We start from the raw sequence: 14,798 nt of genomic DNA on the forward strand, positions 1-14,798 counted from the left end.
TAGTTCTAATAGTAAGCAAAATATAAACGTTTTTATTATTTGTAAATTTAGGTCAACTTTGAAGTAATCTTGAGACCACGCCCTTTGCCCGCGGGTTATGCCTTGAACAATTTTTAATCTTCAACATATCCTGATCCTTGTATGTAAGTTTGGTGAAAATCTGCCTGGTGGTTCTGGAGAAGAAGATTTTTTAGCAACCAGTTTTTTTTTTTTATTTGTTTTGCTGATTATCTCCAGTTGTTTAAGGGTCCCAACCCTTATTTTAGTATAAAGGGTAGCCCTTGGGCCAAGGATACCCTGTGACAAATTTGACACTGATTGGCCAAGGGGTTCTTGAGTTATGGCCCATATTCTAAAAAGTTAACGCACACCGCACAAATGGCCATAGCATTAGCTCTTTGAGCCTTTGGCTCAGAAGAGCTAAAAATCATTGTGTCTTTTGTTAAAGTTAAATATTCAATGATTTGGATTGCCCTAAAGTTTCACATGAAGCTAGTTTTAGTGGTATTTCTTGCCTTATAATGTATAACTGACAATCTAAAGGGCACCTTTGCATTTCTAAATGTAAAGTTCTTCATCAAACAGAAAGCGTTAAAATAACAGTTTGAAGTGCACACATGCAAAACATTTTAGGGATCGGCAACGACCCTTTGAGTATTCATACAACTTAGATAATATGATAAACTTAAATTGCGGTTGACTTGAAATTTATTAAATAAGTTTAATGAAATACTGCATACAGGGAATTTTTTGCCCCCATCTTATTTTCACCCCTTTCACCCTACTCCAATGGGTGAATTTTGGCCTAAATTAAAATTCTGTTTGTTTGCCATTTACCGACCCAGATTATTAGCAATGGGTAGGTGAGTATGAAAAATATTTTATTTTATTTTCTTCTTGACATCAAATTACTATTAAAATTTTAGAAAATCGATATTGTCATGTACATATTCTTTGTTATTGCAACTTTTACTTCAAGGAATAAAATGTACTAGTTCTAGTACTTAAACAAATCTGGTATACTATAAGCTGTATATCTATCTTTGTATGTCAATACAAAAATGTTTATTGATTTTTCTTTTAAAAAATTGGAAAATAATATTTTGTTTCCTTTAAACAATTTAAGGAAACAGTGGGAATTTATTTTTTTTTAAAATTCTATTCAATGGTTATATTACTGATATAGTCCCACCTTCCATTTCATGTTTTTTATTCATGGGATTACAAGTTTTTATTTAAAAATAAGACTTGTATTTCTTATTCTAATTACGTTTCCACATTGTCTAGACAAAAGATATTTTCCTTAGTATAGTAAAACCTTGCAATATTGTCCGTTTCCTGTTATTAGTCTGACCCCAAATTTAATCATGGCGTTCAAAATATTAACAAGGCTGAAGGCATGGAGTCCTTTGATGCTTTCAACATTTGTAACTACTTTTCTGCTCTTTCCACTTAGATTTGGTAATAAAATTAAAGTTTGACAATTTTATTTTTTGTCAGCGATGTCGGCGACATTTATTTTGAAATCGATAAGTAGCATCGAAGAGCTCCGAACAACCGACAATAATCTTAACTTTCTAAGCAGGGTATAATAAACAAGAAATGAAAAAAGTTACCTTCTAAGTTATTTTCAGCAAGGTCATGTTTATCATCTTGATGTTTCTGTGAAAGATAATTATGAACAAAATCCGAAAATGCTGTAGAATGATCCATTAGCTCTTGAAAGGTGCCCACCTCAGAAACTTCTCCTTCATTTACTGTCACTATAAGATCTGCATATGGAAGGAATCCTAATCCATGGGTCACAAGTATTCTTGTCTATAAAGACCAAATTGAAAATAATGGCCTATAAGAAATGATGAAACAAAGAATATACCATGGTCTGGAGTAAATAATAGGTTAAAATTACAACATTATCAAAGGAATAAATTACTATTTGAAGTATACATAAAACATGAGGACCTTTGAAATCAATTGTCACCTGACTAATCACTCCTGTTCAAAATCACATAAAAGATGAGTTTGCAGGTGACAAATTCTACCAAATCCAAATTTAAATAATATTCTACAAAGTTTCCTCAGAAAGTGTGATATTTTATGACACTGTGAATATACAGTACCAACCAGGCACAACCAAACATCAGAACCACCCAGAGCTTACTCTGGGTTTGCTTTTGAGTCCACTCTGGGAGCGCCTTGGGTACCCTCCAGGTTTGCTCTGCGTTTTCTCAGGGTCAGCTCTGGGTCCGCTAGAGCAAACCCAGTGTTCAATTTCCAGATTCTCCTTCACTTCCATAACAGTAAATTTGACTGTGGTGCATTAAACACCAGTTCACAAAAAAGGATCTCGGTATCTTTTTTATGCAAACATACAAACCATATATCAGGAATTTAGGAATTTAGGAATTTTTCTCTACTTTTAGACCCTTTAAAAATTTTAAGCCTTATACATCAGAAATGATTAGATTTTATATTTTGAAAACACTCATGACTTTATGAAAATAATGCAATTTTCCAAAGCAAGGATGATTTTCCCGCAATTGGCATTGGCATATTTTATCTCGATTAGTTAATCTAAAAAATAATGAAATATTAAACAAGAGGCCCATGGGCCACATCGCTCACCTAAGCACAGTTGGTAGGAAAAAAGCAAAATTCAGTTTATCATTGAAAAGTTTACACCCAAAAATGGTCTGAACCAATCCTTTAAGAATTAAATCTATACTAACTAAGGATGCTTGCATATTTCTTTGACTACCTGTGGCTTTATTGCCCTTTACATTTGAACTTACATTGTGCCCCCTTCCAAACTAAAATAGCACCAATCATGGCTTTGCTGTCCTTAAAATATTTTTCCTATATATTCCTACTGTATTAATTGGCATTGTGGCCTCGCCCTATCCTCGGGGGTCATGACTTAAACAAACTTGAATCTACACTACCCGTGAATTCTTCCATACAAATATGACTAATCTTACCTATTCTTGAGAAGAAGATTTTTAAAGAATTTTTCTAAATATTCCTAGGTAAAACTTTGATCAGCTATTGTGGCCCCTCCCTACCACGGGGGTCATGATTTGAACAAACTTGAATCTACACTACCTGAGGATATTTCCCCATAAGTTTCATTTTTATTGGCACAGTGGTTCTTGAGAAGATTTTTAAAACATGCCACAAAATGTTGTCTATTTCTGAATAATCTCCCCTTGAATAAGGTTGTGGCCCTTCATTTGAACAAACTTGAATCCCTGTTACCCCAAGGATGCTTTGTGGCAAGTTTGGTTGACATTGGCCTAGTGGTTCTGGAGAAAAAAGTCAAAAATGTGAAAAGTTTACAGACAGACAGACAGGTGGACAGCTAGACGGAGGACTGACAATGGTTGATGAGAAAAGCTTAGTTGAGCTAACTATACTAAAACATGAGGATCTCATTGAGTATTTTTTATATTTATAATTTAATTCTGTCCATCGATCATCCTGTCAAATATGTTTAATTTCATTTTTATATAAAACTAGACAACTAGGAATAAGTTTCAAAATTTTAATTTGGCTTTTGGGAACTACTCAGCATGATATAACATATATATACAGAACATGAACACAGAAAACATGTCTAAACTAGTATAATGAAATTTTGATATACATAAGACAAACATTAAAGCAAAATCATACATGAAAAATAGTTAAGTTTGCCTTTTTGATATAAAAACAAAGGCTGATGGCCTTGAAGAAGAGGGCCGATGGCCCTTGTTGACCAATGGTCAGAGCGAGGCCAATGGCATTAAACACTGAAAACTAGGCCGATGGCCTGAGTTAAATAGTGGCCCATGGCCAAGGTGACCGCTTTTGGGGCATTTTAAATTTGCAATAATGACCGTACTTTAGTTTCTTGCATTTCAGCACAGTTTCTTCATCAAAGTAACCTTTATTTTATAATAAAACTAACATAACTTCAACTAGATATCATTGAAATGGTGGCCATCTCAAAGGGCCCGCTTTCAACAATGAACATGAAAATGTAAGGTATTTTAAAAGGGTTTATTTTGAAGAGGAACATTTGTGTACTTCAGTAAAAGTCATTAAGTTCGACTTCATGGATATTGTGAATCTTCAAATATATATCGAGGTTATCTTGTATCCCCAGCTATATAAATTTAATGAATTCCTTATACAGATATAATGAATTACGGATATAGTGAAGTTATTTCAGAGGTCTCATTGACTTCTATATAACTGAGTTTTACTGTATTAAGGACTGTGTTGTTTGAGTCTAAAGGGGATAAAACGAAACTACTCTCTGAACCATCAGTCTCTGTCGAGACTGAAGCTCTACTGGTTTGTACTTATAGCAAAGGAAGAGAAAAGTACTTAATAAGCTTTTGGGAATTGAAACTTTAAAACAGCAATAAATAGAATAATGATCCTTGATGAAATCTCTTTATGTTCTTCGTGTAGTCTACTTGTGTGCCAAGTTATATTGAAATCAGACCAAAACTGTAGGAGGAGTAGCATTTTGAAAGAATTTCACAGAAATTTCTATTTTTAGTAACCACGACAAAACTTTCATCGCAATCAAAAACCAATGCACAGAATTATGTATCTTGGTGTAGTCTACTTGTGTGCAAAGTTATATTGAAATCAGACCAAAACTGTAGGAGGAGTAGCATTTTGAAAGAATTTCACAGAAATTTCTATTTTTAGTAACCATGGCAACACCTTTCTTTGAAATCAAAAACCGATATAGAGAATTATGTATCTTAGTGTAGTCTACTTGTGTGCCAAGTTAAATTGAGAATCAGACTAAAACTGTAGGAGGAGTAGCATTTTGAAAGAATTTCACAGAAATTTCTATTTTTAGTTACCACAGCAACACCGTTCATCTAAATCAAAAACCGATAAACAGAATTATGTATCTTAGTGTAGTCTACTTGTGTGCCAAGTTATATTGAAATCAGACCAAAACTGTAGGAGGAGTACCATTTCGAAAGAATTTCACAGAAATTTCTATTTTTAGTAACCATGGCAAAACCGTTCATCAAAATCAAAAACCGATTTACAGAATTATGTATCTTAGTGTAGTCTACTTGTGTGCCAAGTTATATTTAAATCAGAATAAAACTGTAGGAGGAGTAGCATTTCGAAAGAATTTCACAGAAATTTCTATTTTTAGTAACCATGGCAACACCGTTCATCGAAATCAAAAACCGATACACAGAATTATGTATCTTAATGTAGTCTACTTGTGTGCCAAGTTATATTGAAATCAGAATAAAACTGTAGGAGGAGTAGCATTTTGAAAGAATTTCACAGAAATTTCTATTTTTAATACCCACGGCAACACCGTTCATCTAAATCAAAAACCGATACATAGAATTATGTATCTTAGTGTAGTCTACTTGTGTGCCAAGTTATATTGAAATCAGACCAAAACTGTAGGAGGAGTAGCATTTCGAAAGAATTTCACAGAAATTTCTATTTTTAGTAACCATGGCAACACCATTCATCAAAATCAAAAACCGAAACACAGAATTATGTATCTTAGTATAGTCTACTTGAGTGCCAAGTTATATTGAAATCAGACTAAAACTGTAGGAGGAGTAGCATTTTGAAAGAATTTCACAGAAATTTCTATTTTTAGTAACCACGGCAACACCGTTCATCAAAATCAAAAACCGATACACAGAATTATGTATCTTAGTGTAGTCTATTTGTGTGCCAAGTTATATTGAAATTAGACCAAATCTGTAGGAGGAGTAGCATTTTGAAAAATTGTTTACAGACAGACGGACAGACGCCGGACGCATTACTATCGCATAAGCTCTTCTGGTCTCTGACCAGTAGAGCTAAAAAATCATAAAATAAAAATAGTATTTGTATGATGAATTGAAATATAAATATGAAAATATGCACTTACATGATGAAATTTGATATTTAATGGTGAAAATCGAAGAAAACTTGAACTAAGTCAATAATTGGTAAAGTTTGAGGCTGACTGGAATTAAGGGGAAAAAATTATGCACCAAGCAAAGATTTCAAACAGAGAGGCTAATTCTGACCATGACTTAGAAACTTCGACCAAGGTCACTACACATCCACTGACCAGTGGCACTCTGTGAGTGAAGTATGAGCCAGACTGGGCCTAGGAGAGAGAAGATATGCTTAGGACAAGGATTTTTCATATAATTCTGCTTTTACCTTGACCTTTGACCTAGAAACATGGTTCAAGGTCAATACATACCAGTTACCCAAAGGCACTCTGTGGGTGATGTATGAGCCAGATTGGGCCAAGGAGAGAGAAGATATGCTCTCAGGACAAGGATTTTTCATATAATTCCACTTTTACCTTGACCTTTGACCTAGAAACATGGTTCAAGGTCAATGCACACCAGTTACCCACAGGTACTCTGTGGGTGATGTATGAGCCAGATTGGGACAAGGAAAGAGATGATATGCTCCGGACAAGAGATCTCGGACGGACAGACGGACGGACAAACTGATCACTATTGGGCGCCCGCCAGGAAGGGCCCTAATTATTACATGTCCTCATTATACTACTGAAATATATTTACTGAATAAAATACATGTATTGTTAAAAGAACTTTATTCGGTAATAACCAATTTTTGCCCCCCAAATCAAAATTTGATGGAGAAATATTTAATCATGTTCTAAAGCAGGGGGATCTATGCTGACTTCAAAGCACTGAATATTTTCATCAGCAATGACATCATATGTTTGAAATAATGTCACAAAAATGACGTAAATTTAAAATTTCCATGATTTGCACAGAAAAATACATAAATTATGTTGATATTTTGAGAAAAAATCACCGAGCACAGGTCTGATCAGGTTCAATATTTTGATATAGTGTGAAGAATGATAATATCAACGAAATATGTAAATATCATTCCTGAGCAAACTTGCGCTCTATTAATTTTATAGTTAAAATTGTTGAAATTTTTTTCCATTTTGTCCATTTTCTAAAAAATAATATAAAATCGGATGAGTTTGTCATGTCATAGAAGCAAAAATAATCAATAAACTACTTTGAAACAATATTATGTTCTGTTAATTTATATTTTTTGTTTTTATACAATTTATGGAATTTAGCACATTTCAAGAATTTTTCAAAATTTGACTATTGTGGGGGGCAAATATATGCAATATACCGCATATACTTCTTTCCATATCAGGTGACCTATAAATGTTAATGTAAATGAGTAGCTTTCATCGGCATCTACATGTATCAGTACATGAAGTTTCATAAAAAATGTCTGGAATAATTTCTTTGAAACTGAATTTTGAACTGAGCTAAATGCAAAGAGTGATTGAGGGACAGAAGGGAGGACATGATAAATTTTATATGCCCATAATATTCATGATGGAGCACAAAAACACAGAGAGTGACACTTAAGTGATTAACTCAACAGTTAATCTTAAATGTATAAATTAAATTGTCACATTCATTATGAACATACCTTATTTTTAAGGCAGCTGTTGGGTCCAATGACATTTTCAAATATGTGCATGCCCACATGGGCATCAACAGCACTAAGTGGGTCATCCAACAAGTATATTTCATTGTTCTGGTAAACTGCTCGAGCCAAACTCACCCTTTGCTTTTGTCCACCACTTAGATTTATTCCCTGTAAGAAAAATGCATAGTATTTCTTTCTTAAGATATCAACAGTTTTTATTTAGACAATAATTTTTTTTATACTTTGATCAAAACTTTTTATCACCTGCAGACCACTAAATGAGCACAGTGACTTAGACTATATATATCCATTGCCTGCCTCTCTGTTTTGCCATTAAATCTAATATCCTGACAACTGTAAAAGGTAGGGATCTAGTACTTTTTCCAAAGTATCAGTGAAATACAGTTAATTCTCGTTAAAACGCCACCTTTTGTAATTTAGAAATCATGGCGGTATAACGAATTTGGCGATGAATTGAATTTTCCATCTTTTAGGAAATAAGACGTAGAGTTATCGTTCTTAGAAATACCATTTATCGTTTGTATTCCTATTATCACATGTACATGTATATGTAAACTTATTTCTTAATTTGAAAACACTTCAAGTAATTTTTTATGTACAATTTCGCTAAAACAAAATATTCAGTTATGAATTTAAGACAAGTACATGAGTATGCATGTAAATCTGCACGTCTTGATATTGAAAAAAAATGCTGGGTCGATCTTAGTGATATATTGCCTATAGTACTTAAAATAAATTCTTGAATAAATTCATTGTTTATGAAATCATTGTTAATGAAACGTTCACAATTTCTGACTTATAGTTATTTTTTAAGCAAACTTTGCATTGTTTTTAAAAGCAGAGATCATCAAAATAATATCGTTATCGGCATACTTTACAACGACAGCTTTCGTGGCGAAGCCTAGGCTAAATGATTTTATTAAGCAGAAAACAAAATTATTCTAACAGTTCATGTTAAAATTATTGTTTACTAATTGCATGTACCTTGACTTGCTTTGCATGCTTTACAACAGGGATAGCGTCAACAAATTCACTGACCACATGCACTTGTGGCGGTATTATCGAGATAATTGACACTTAAAAATGGACGTTTGATGTGAAAACAGGGTGGCAGATGGCGGTATGCGAATTTGGCGTTAAAAAGAGAATTTTACATAGCAAGAAAAACCTTCTTGGGAAATCATGGCGGTATTGCGAAAATGGCGATGAATCGAATGGCGATAATTCGAGAATTGACTGTACATGTATATGGATATAAAGAATAGCATTCAAGCTCAAAAGTCCATTAAATAATACAAAAAAGTATTACAAACTTGGTGACTTTAAACTTGACTTAGGACAGACCCATAGGAGCAATTTTAGTTTAAGGTCATAATCAACTATTTACCAAGATAGAAAGGGTGAAGGGCACCAAAATTCTTTAATAATCTACCTTAGTTAAGTGCCCAATCAGAGTATGACACAAACATCAAATATTGTTCAATAATCAGAAATAGTCTAGCATGAAAGAAAAAGAGGCCCAAGAACCTTTAATCGCTCTTCTGATAAATTTTACAGTCTATCACTTCTATTCAAAGCCTCCAACTCTAAGTATCCTAAACCCCAAGATGCATCAACTAACAAAGTTTGATGATTCTAAGCCAATAAGTACCCCCAAAAATATATACAGCCATAAAATGTCACAAGTAGGTCACCATGACCTACTTTTTGGTCATCATTCTCAGAAAACCCAAGATGCAGCAACTGGCCAAGTTTGATTCTAAGCTAATAATAACCTGAGATATTCAAAAGTAGGTCACCATGACCTACTTTTTAGTCGACATTCTCTGAAAACCCAGATACCTCAATTGACAAAGTTTAACAATTCTAGGCCAGTAAGTATCCAAGTACTTAAATATAGCAATAAAATGTCAAAAGTAGGTCACTGTGACCTACGATTTGGTCAATGATCTCTGTAAACTAATTAAGATCCATTAAGTGACAAATTTTAATGATTCCAAGACAATAAGTAACTGAGATATTCAAAAGTAGGTCACCATGACCTACTTTTTGGTCAACATTCTCCAAAAACCCAAGATGCATCAACTGACAAAGACTGGTGATTCTAAGCCAATAAGTATCTAAGATTCTTAAATATAGGGATCAAATGTCGAAAGTAAGACATCATGACCTACATTTAGGTTGATATTTTCTGAGGACCCAAGATGCATCAACTGAAAAGTTTGATGATCATAGGTCTAAAGTATTCAAAATATGCCTTTTAAACAATTTGAAAACAAATGCTTGCAAAATTCAAAAAGTAGGTCACAGTCAACTACTTTTTCATAAATATGTTTAAAGGTCCCAAGATTCATAAACTTACAAGATTTGATGATTCTTAATCTCTCAGTGTCTGAAATAATGGGATTATATGTTTTAGGAAAGATTAGCCATAAAATTCAACAAGAGGCCCAAGGGCCTTGAATCGCTCTTCTGATAAATTGTACAAACTATCACATCTATCTGAAGCCTCTAACTCTAAGTATCCTAAGACCCAAGTTGCATCAACTGACAAAGTTTAATGATTCTTAGCCAGCTAGGACTGAAGATATTTTAATATACAGGTGACTCTCGATCTCTCGAAGTTCAAGGGACCGCAAGAAAAGTTCGAGAGATCGAGGGGTTCAAGAGATAGAAAGTAAATAAAATCCGGAATTTTCAGTTCCGACCATCGATGTTTTACTATTATAGATACCGGAAGTAATGGCATGTTTTCAATCGTATTTTACAGGTAATTTACTTGATATCAACAACAATGGTCGTATTTCGAATAAATAAAACGAATTCCTACAGTTTCAATATTTATTTGTTCTTATTTCATGATTACATGAAACCCGAATAGCAATTGTTGATTTGGCTATTCTGCGGCTTGATCGGGTCCTTCACCAGCTTTCAACAGATTTTTCTTAATCAGTATTCAGTCCTTGAGAAAGGAATTTCTTGTGCAATATTTGCCATTCTGGAATTATGTAGACTCCAGTATAAGTTCATAGTCTATGGGAACTTATTGAAATGAACATTTTAAAATTATTTTCTAAAAATTATCGTTTCAATTTCAAGTCTAAATAAGTTGGGAATTTGTTTTAAATAATTTAGCAATAATAGCCAGTTAATTAGATCAACACACCGACGACCAATAGGTGCAGTGTCATCTATGTAAACACCCATTTAACACCTCCATGCCAGCCCCAGGCGTTCACTGTTTTCCAGGTAAGTCCAGGCTGCATCAATTTTACGCTTGATTAGCGAGTATACTCACGCAATCCAAACTTCGAGAGATAGAGAGTAAAATTCAATGAAATATGTGTAACGGGACCCAGGTTTTGGTTCGAGAGATAGAGAACTTCAAGAGATAGAAGTTCGAGAGATCAGGAGTAAATTTGCTTAGTTATATAGAAGGAAAAAAACGGGACCAGAGGTTCATTTCGAGAGATCGAGAACTTCAAGCCATTGAGAGTCATAGCTATAAAACATAGGTAATCAGAGATTACAGAGCTCACCTCAACGAATGTTGTCTTTAAGTAAGGCAAAGTCACACAGTTACCCAACAAAAAATGTACATCCAAAAATGCAAAATTTATGCAATTTTGATTTGATACTTTGGAATAGACCTATATAAAAACTACAAACTAGTTCTTCATCATAAAAATGTAATTAAAAGCCATCATCTAAAGCAAGTTTGAGAGTTTTCATCCCTTGATGCATCATTTGTGCAAGTTTGGTTTATATAAGCCTTCTAGTTTCTTGGTAATAGACCTAAACCCATAACTTTTATGAGGTCCATTATCTGGAAAATGTATGTCGAATTCAGCATCCGAAGCAAGTCCATTAGTGTGCATCCTAAGATGTATCATCCATGCAAGTTTGCTCAACATAGAGCTCAAAGTTACTTGGAAATGAAGCCTGTATAAAAAACTAACCTTTCCACTAATCCAGAAAATGTATGTCAGATTCAGCATCTGAAGCCAGCCTAGTAGATTACACCCTTAGATGTACCATCCATGCAAGTTTGGTCATTATAGGGCTCAAAGTTACTTGGAAATGAATCCTGCAACTAAAAGTTTAACCTGTTCACTAATCCAGAAACTGTAGGTCAGATTCAGCATCTGAAGCAAGTCTGGTAGTACGCATCCTAAGATGTACCATCCTTGCAAGTTTGGTCATTATATGGCTCATAGTAACTTGGAAATGAAACCTGCACCAAAAACTTTAACCTGTTCACTCAACCGGAAAATGTAGTTCAGATTCAGCATCCGAAGCAAGTCTGGTAGTATGCATCCTAAGATGTATCATCCATGCAAGTTTAGTCAGTATAGGGCTTATAGTACCTTGGAAATGAAACCTGCACCGAAAACTTTAACCTGCTCACTCAACCGTAAAATGTAGGTCAGATTCAGCATCTGAAGCATGTCTGGTAGTATGCATCCTTAGATGTATCATCCGTGCAAGTTTGGTCACTATTAAGTGCTCATAGTTACTTGGAAATGAGACCTGCACCAAAAACATAAACCTGTTCACTCCTGCGGAAAATGTAGGTCAGATTCAGCATCCAAAGCAAGCCTGGAAGTGTGCATCCTAAGATGTACCACCCATGCAAGTTTGGTCAACATGGGGCTTATAGTTACTCGGAAATGAGACTTACACCAAAAACTGCACAAAAAATGTTAACCTGCTCCAAAAACATTAACCTGGTCATCCCCCTTGCTGAAATTGCAGCATCTGAAACTTTGACTGGTACAATGAAACACACTAGAAACATCTTCCATGCATGTCTAATCAATATAGAACATAGAAGTACTTAAAAAGAAAACTGCTCGAAAAATCTTAACCTTAACCCAGGACGCCGATGCCAACACCGACGTCGACGCCGAAGCCGAGGGTATTACATAAGCTCCCCCAACTTCCTTGAGGTGAGCTGAAAAAACATAAGTAGGTCATGGTTACCTACCTTAAGACTGAAGTTTTCTGAGGACTCTAGATGCATTAATAGTAGGGATGTCAACGAGTACCCGGTTAACCGGGTACTCGATCGAACGATTGAGTATCGAATACTAAAATTGGTACTCGATTACTCGGATGTATATTTTTGAATATTTCTATGCTAATTCATTAATGCATTAAAACATCGGTTTTAAACAGAAAATGCTCATTGCACTTGTACATACGGTAATTAGGGTTTCTCACACCTCTAAATGACCGTTATCGCCTGTGGCAGTGTTTATACAGTAATTATCGTGACCAAGCACCTGCTACCTGGCTTTTCTCACCTTCGGTAGTCTTCTACCCTTATTTTTGCTTTGCTTTAATGATTTGTTTTCACTGAACATCATTTAAGGTCAATTATAATTAAATAATTTAGATAAATTTGTCATTTCTTCACGAAGCCGTAAACTCTCGGGAAAAGAGACAGATGATAATACGCGTGCGATCGTTCAAGTTCAAGTTCAAGTTCAATTTATTCACTCAAACCATATCAATGCTACATGAGGTTCAACAATATATGTACAATATATACAAAAAATAATATACAAGATACACGTGAAATGGCGGAAATACATTCATGAAGTAACAAAAATAATCATGGAGGACAGACTTTTTCATAGACTCTATTTATGTAACTGCATAGTCTAATTAATAGTTTAGAGTCAGCAGATGACAACAGTTCTGATAATTTGAAAAAATTTGGTCTAATACAATATTTATTGGGAAAATATTTTTTTCTACAATCCGAAAAACATTTACATTCTAAAATGTAGTGAAACTCATCGGCTATTTGTCCATTATTGCAAAGATTACATTGTCTATCATTTTTGGGAATTCCAAACCATCTCCCAGTCTCGACTGGAAGACGATGATTTGCTGTTCTTAGTTTAATTAAAATAGTTCTAAATTTTTTTGGTAGTAAAGCTAAATATTTTTCAAACCCAAATTCGTTGATATGGTTGCGTTTGATTACATGCCAATGCAAATGGTTGAAGGCAAAGGCTTTAAAAAAAAACTGATGTCCATCGTTACACCAAACTACAACATACCGTCCCGTAATACTATAAAGTCTAGGATCGAAAAAGTGTAAGAAGATCGTAAATCCGCTGTTTGAACTTGATCAAGTTGATACTGTAGCTCTGACGATTGAAACTTGGACGTCAAACGCAACTAAGAGTTACATTACAATTACGATGCAGATTATTTTTCTAAACAAAAACACTGTGAACCATGTGTGATTTGATTTTGTGTGTTTATCTGATGAATGAATGGAACTTTCAAGAAATGTTATATTTAAAAATTTCGTCGGGCAAGAGGTGTTGATAATTGTTACAACAGAAACACATTTACGGGAAACCTCCCATCAGAGCAAGAAGTTTAATTTCTACCATAGTTTACAATATGTTTTACAGTTATCAATTTACTTTTTCATATTTACACTTTAACCGAGTACCCGAATACTCGATCAGAAAAACGTCCGAGTAACCGAGTATTAAAAATTGACCGATTTGACATCCCTAATTAATAGACAAAGATTGAAGATTCTTAGCCAGTAAGTACTTGAGATATTAAAAAGTAGGTCACTGTGACCCACTTTTTAGTCATCATTTTCCAAATACCCAAGATGCATCAACTGACAAAGCTTGATGATTCTAAGCCAATAAATACATGAGATATTCAAAAGAAGGTCACCATGACCTACTTTTTGGTTGACATTCTCCGAAAACCAAAGATGCCCTAAGTAACAAAGTTTCACAATTCTAGGTCAATAAGTACTTGAGATACAAAAATATAGCCATAAAATGTCAAAACAAGTCACCATGACCTACATTTTGGTCCTCATTCTCCGAAGTCCCAAGATATACTGAAAGGAAAAAGAAACGCAGGGTAAACTTTTGAGGTGAATGAAATTTATTTTTCTTTTAATTTTTCCGTATTCCTATTTAACTTGTAAAATCATCTTTCAAAAAGGTATCACCAAAATCCCATTTGATTTTGTCTAATAAGTTATTGAAACTCATATGACGATACCCCCCAAAAGTAAAAATTGAAAACTCTCATTATCTTCAATGTCTCTTCAGTGCATCTGTCAGAGCCTTATTTCTCCTTTGCATGGAATTCATCAGAGTGTTTATCTTTCCAATCCTGGCTATGGGTAACCACGCCAAAAATTAGTCAAATGACGCATGCATGCGCCAGTGAGAGGAACGCAACAGAAAGTTGACCTGCTCAAAAAACCAAATTGCGAAATTGTTTCCTTTCATTTTTTGTGTGAATGT

General features: G+C 34.3%; 1 protein-coding gene across 3 annotated transcripts in view; it reads right to left on the reverse strand.

Moving 5' to 3' along the window:
• The window catches only part of LOC134279700 (multidrug resistance-associated protein 1-like), a 333,553-nt gene that overhangs the window by 36,016 nt on the left and 282,739 nt on the right, over positions 1-14,798 (reverse strand). For all 3 annotated transcript variants that reach the window (XM_062762127.1, XM_062762126.1, XM_062762125.1), the window contains 2 exons: positions 7,477-7,644; positions 1,617-1,818 (listed from right to left, as the gene is read on the reverse strand). In XM_062762127.1, coding sequence (XP_062618111.1) covers positions 1,617-1,818; positions 7,477-7,644 — 370 coding nt within the window. The remainder of the gene's footprint in view (positions 1-1,616; positions 1,819-7,476; positions 7,645-14,798) is intronic.

The sequence above is a fragment of the Saccostrea cucullata genome, unplaced genomic scaffold, assembly GCF_032062105.1.
Source record: "Saccostrea cucullata isolate Sc308-1 unplaced genomic scaffold, CSIRO_AGI_Scuc_v1 ctg515, whole genome shotgun sequence".
Taxonomy (NCBI): domain Eukaryota; kingdom Metazoa; phylum Mollusca; class Bivalvia; order Ostreida; family Ostreidae; genus Saccostrea; species Saccostrea cuccullata.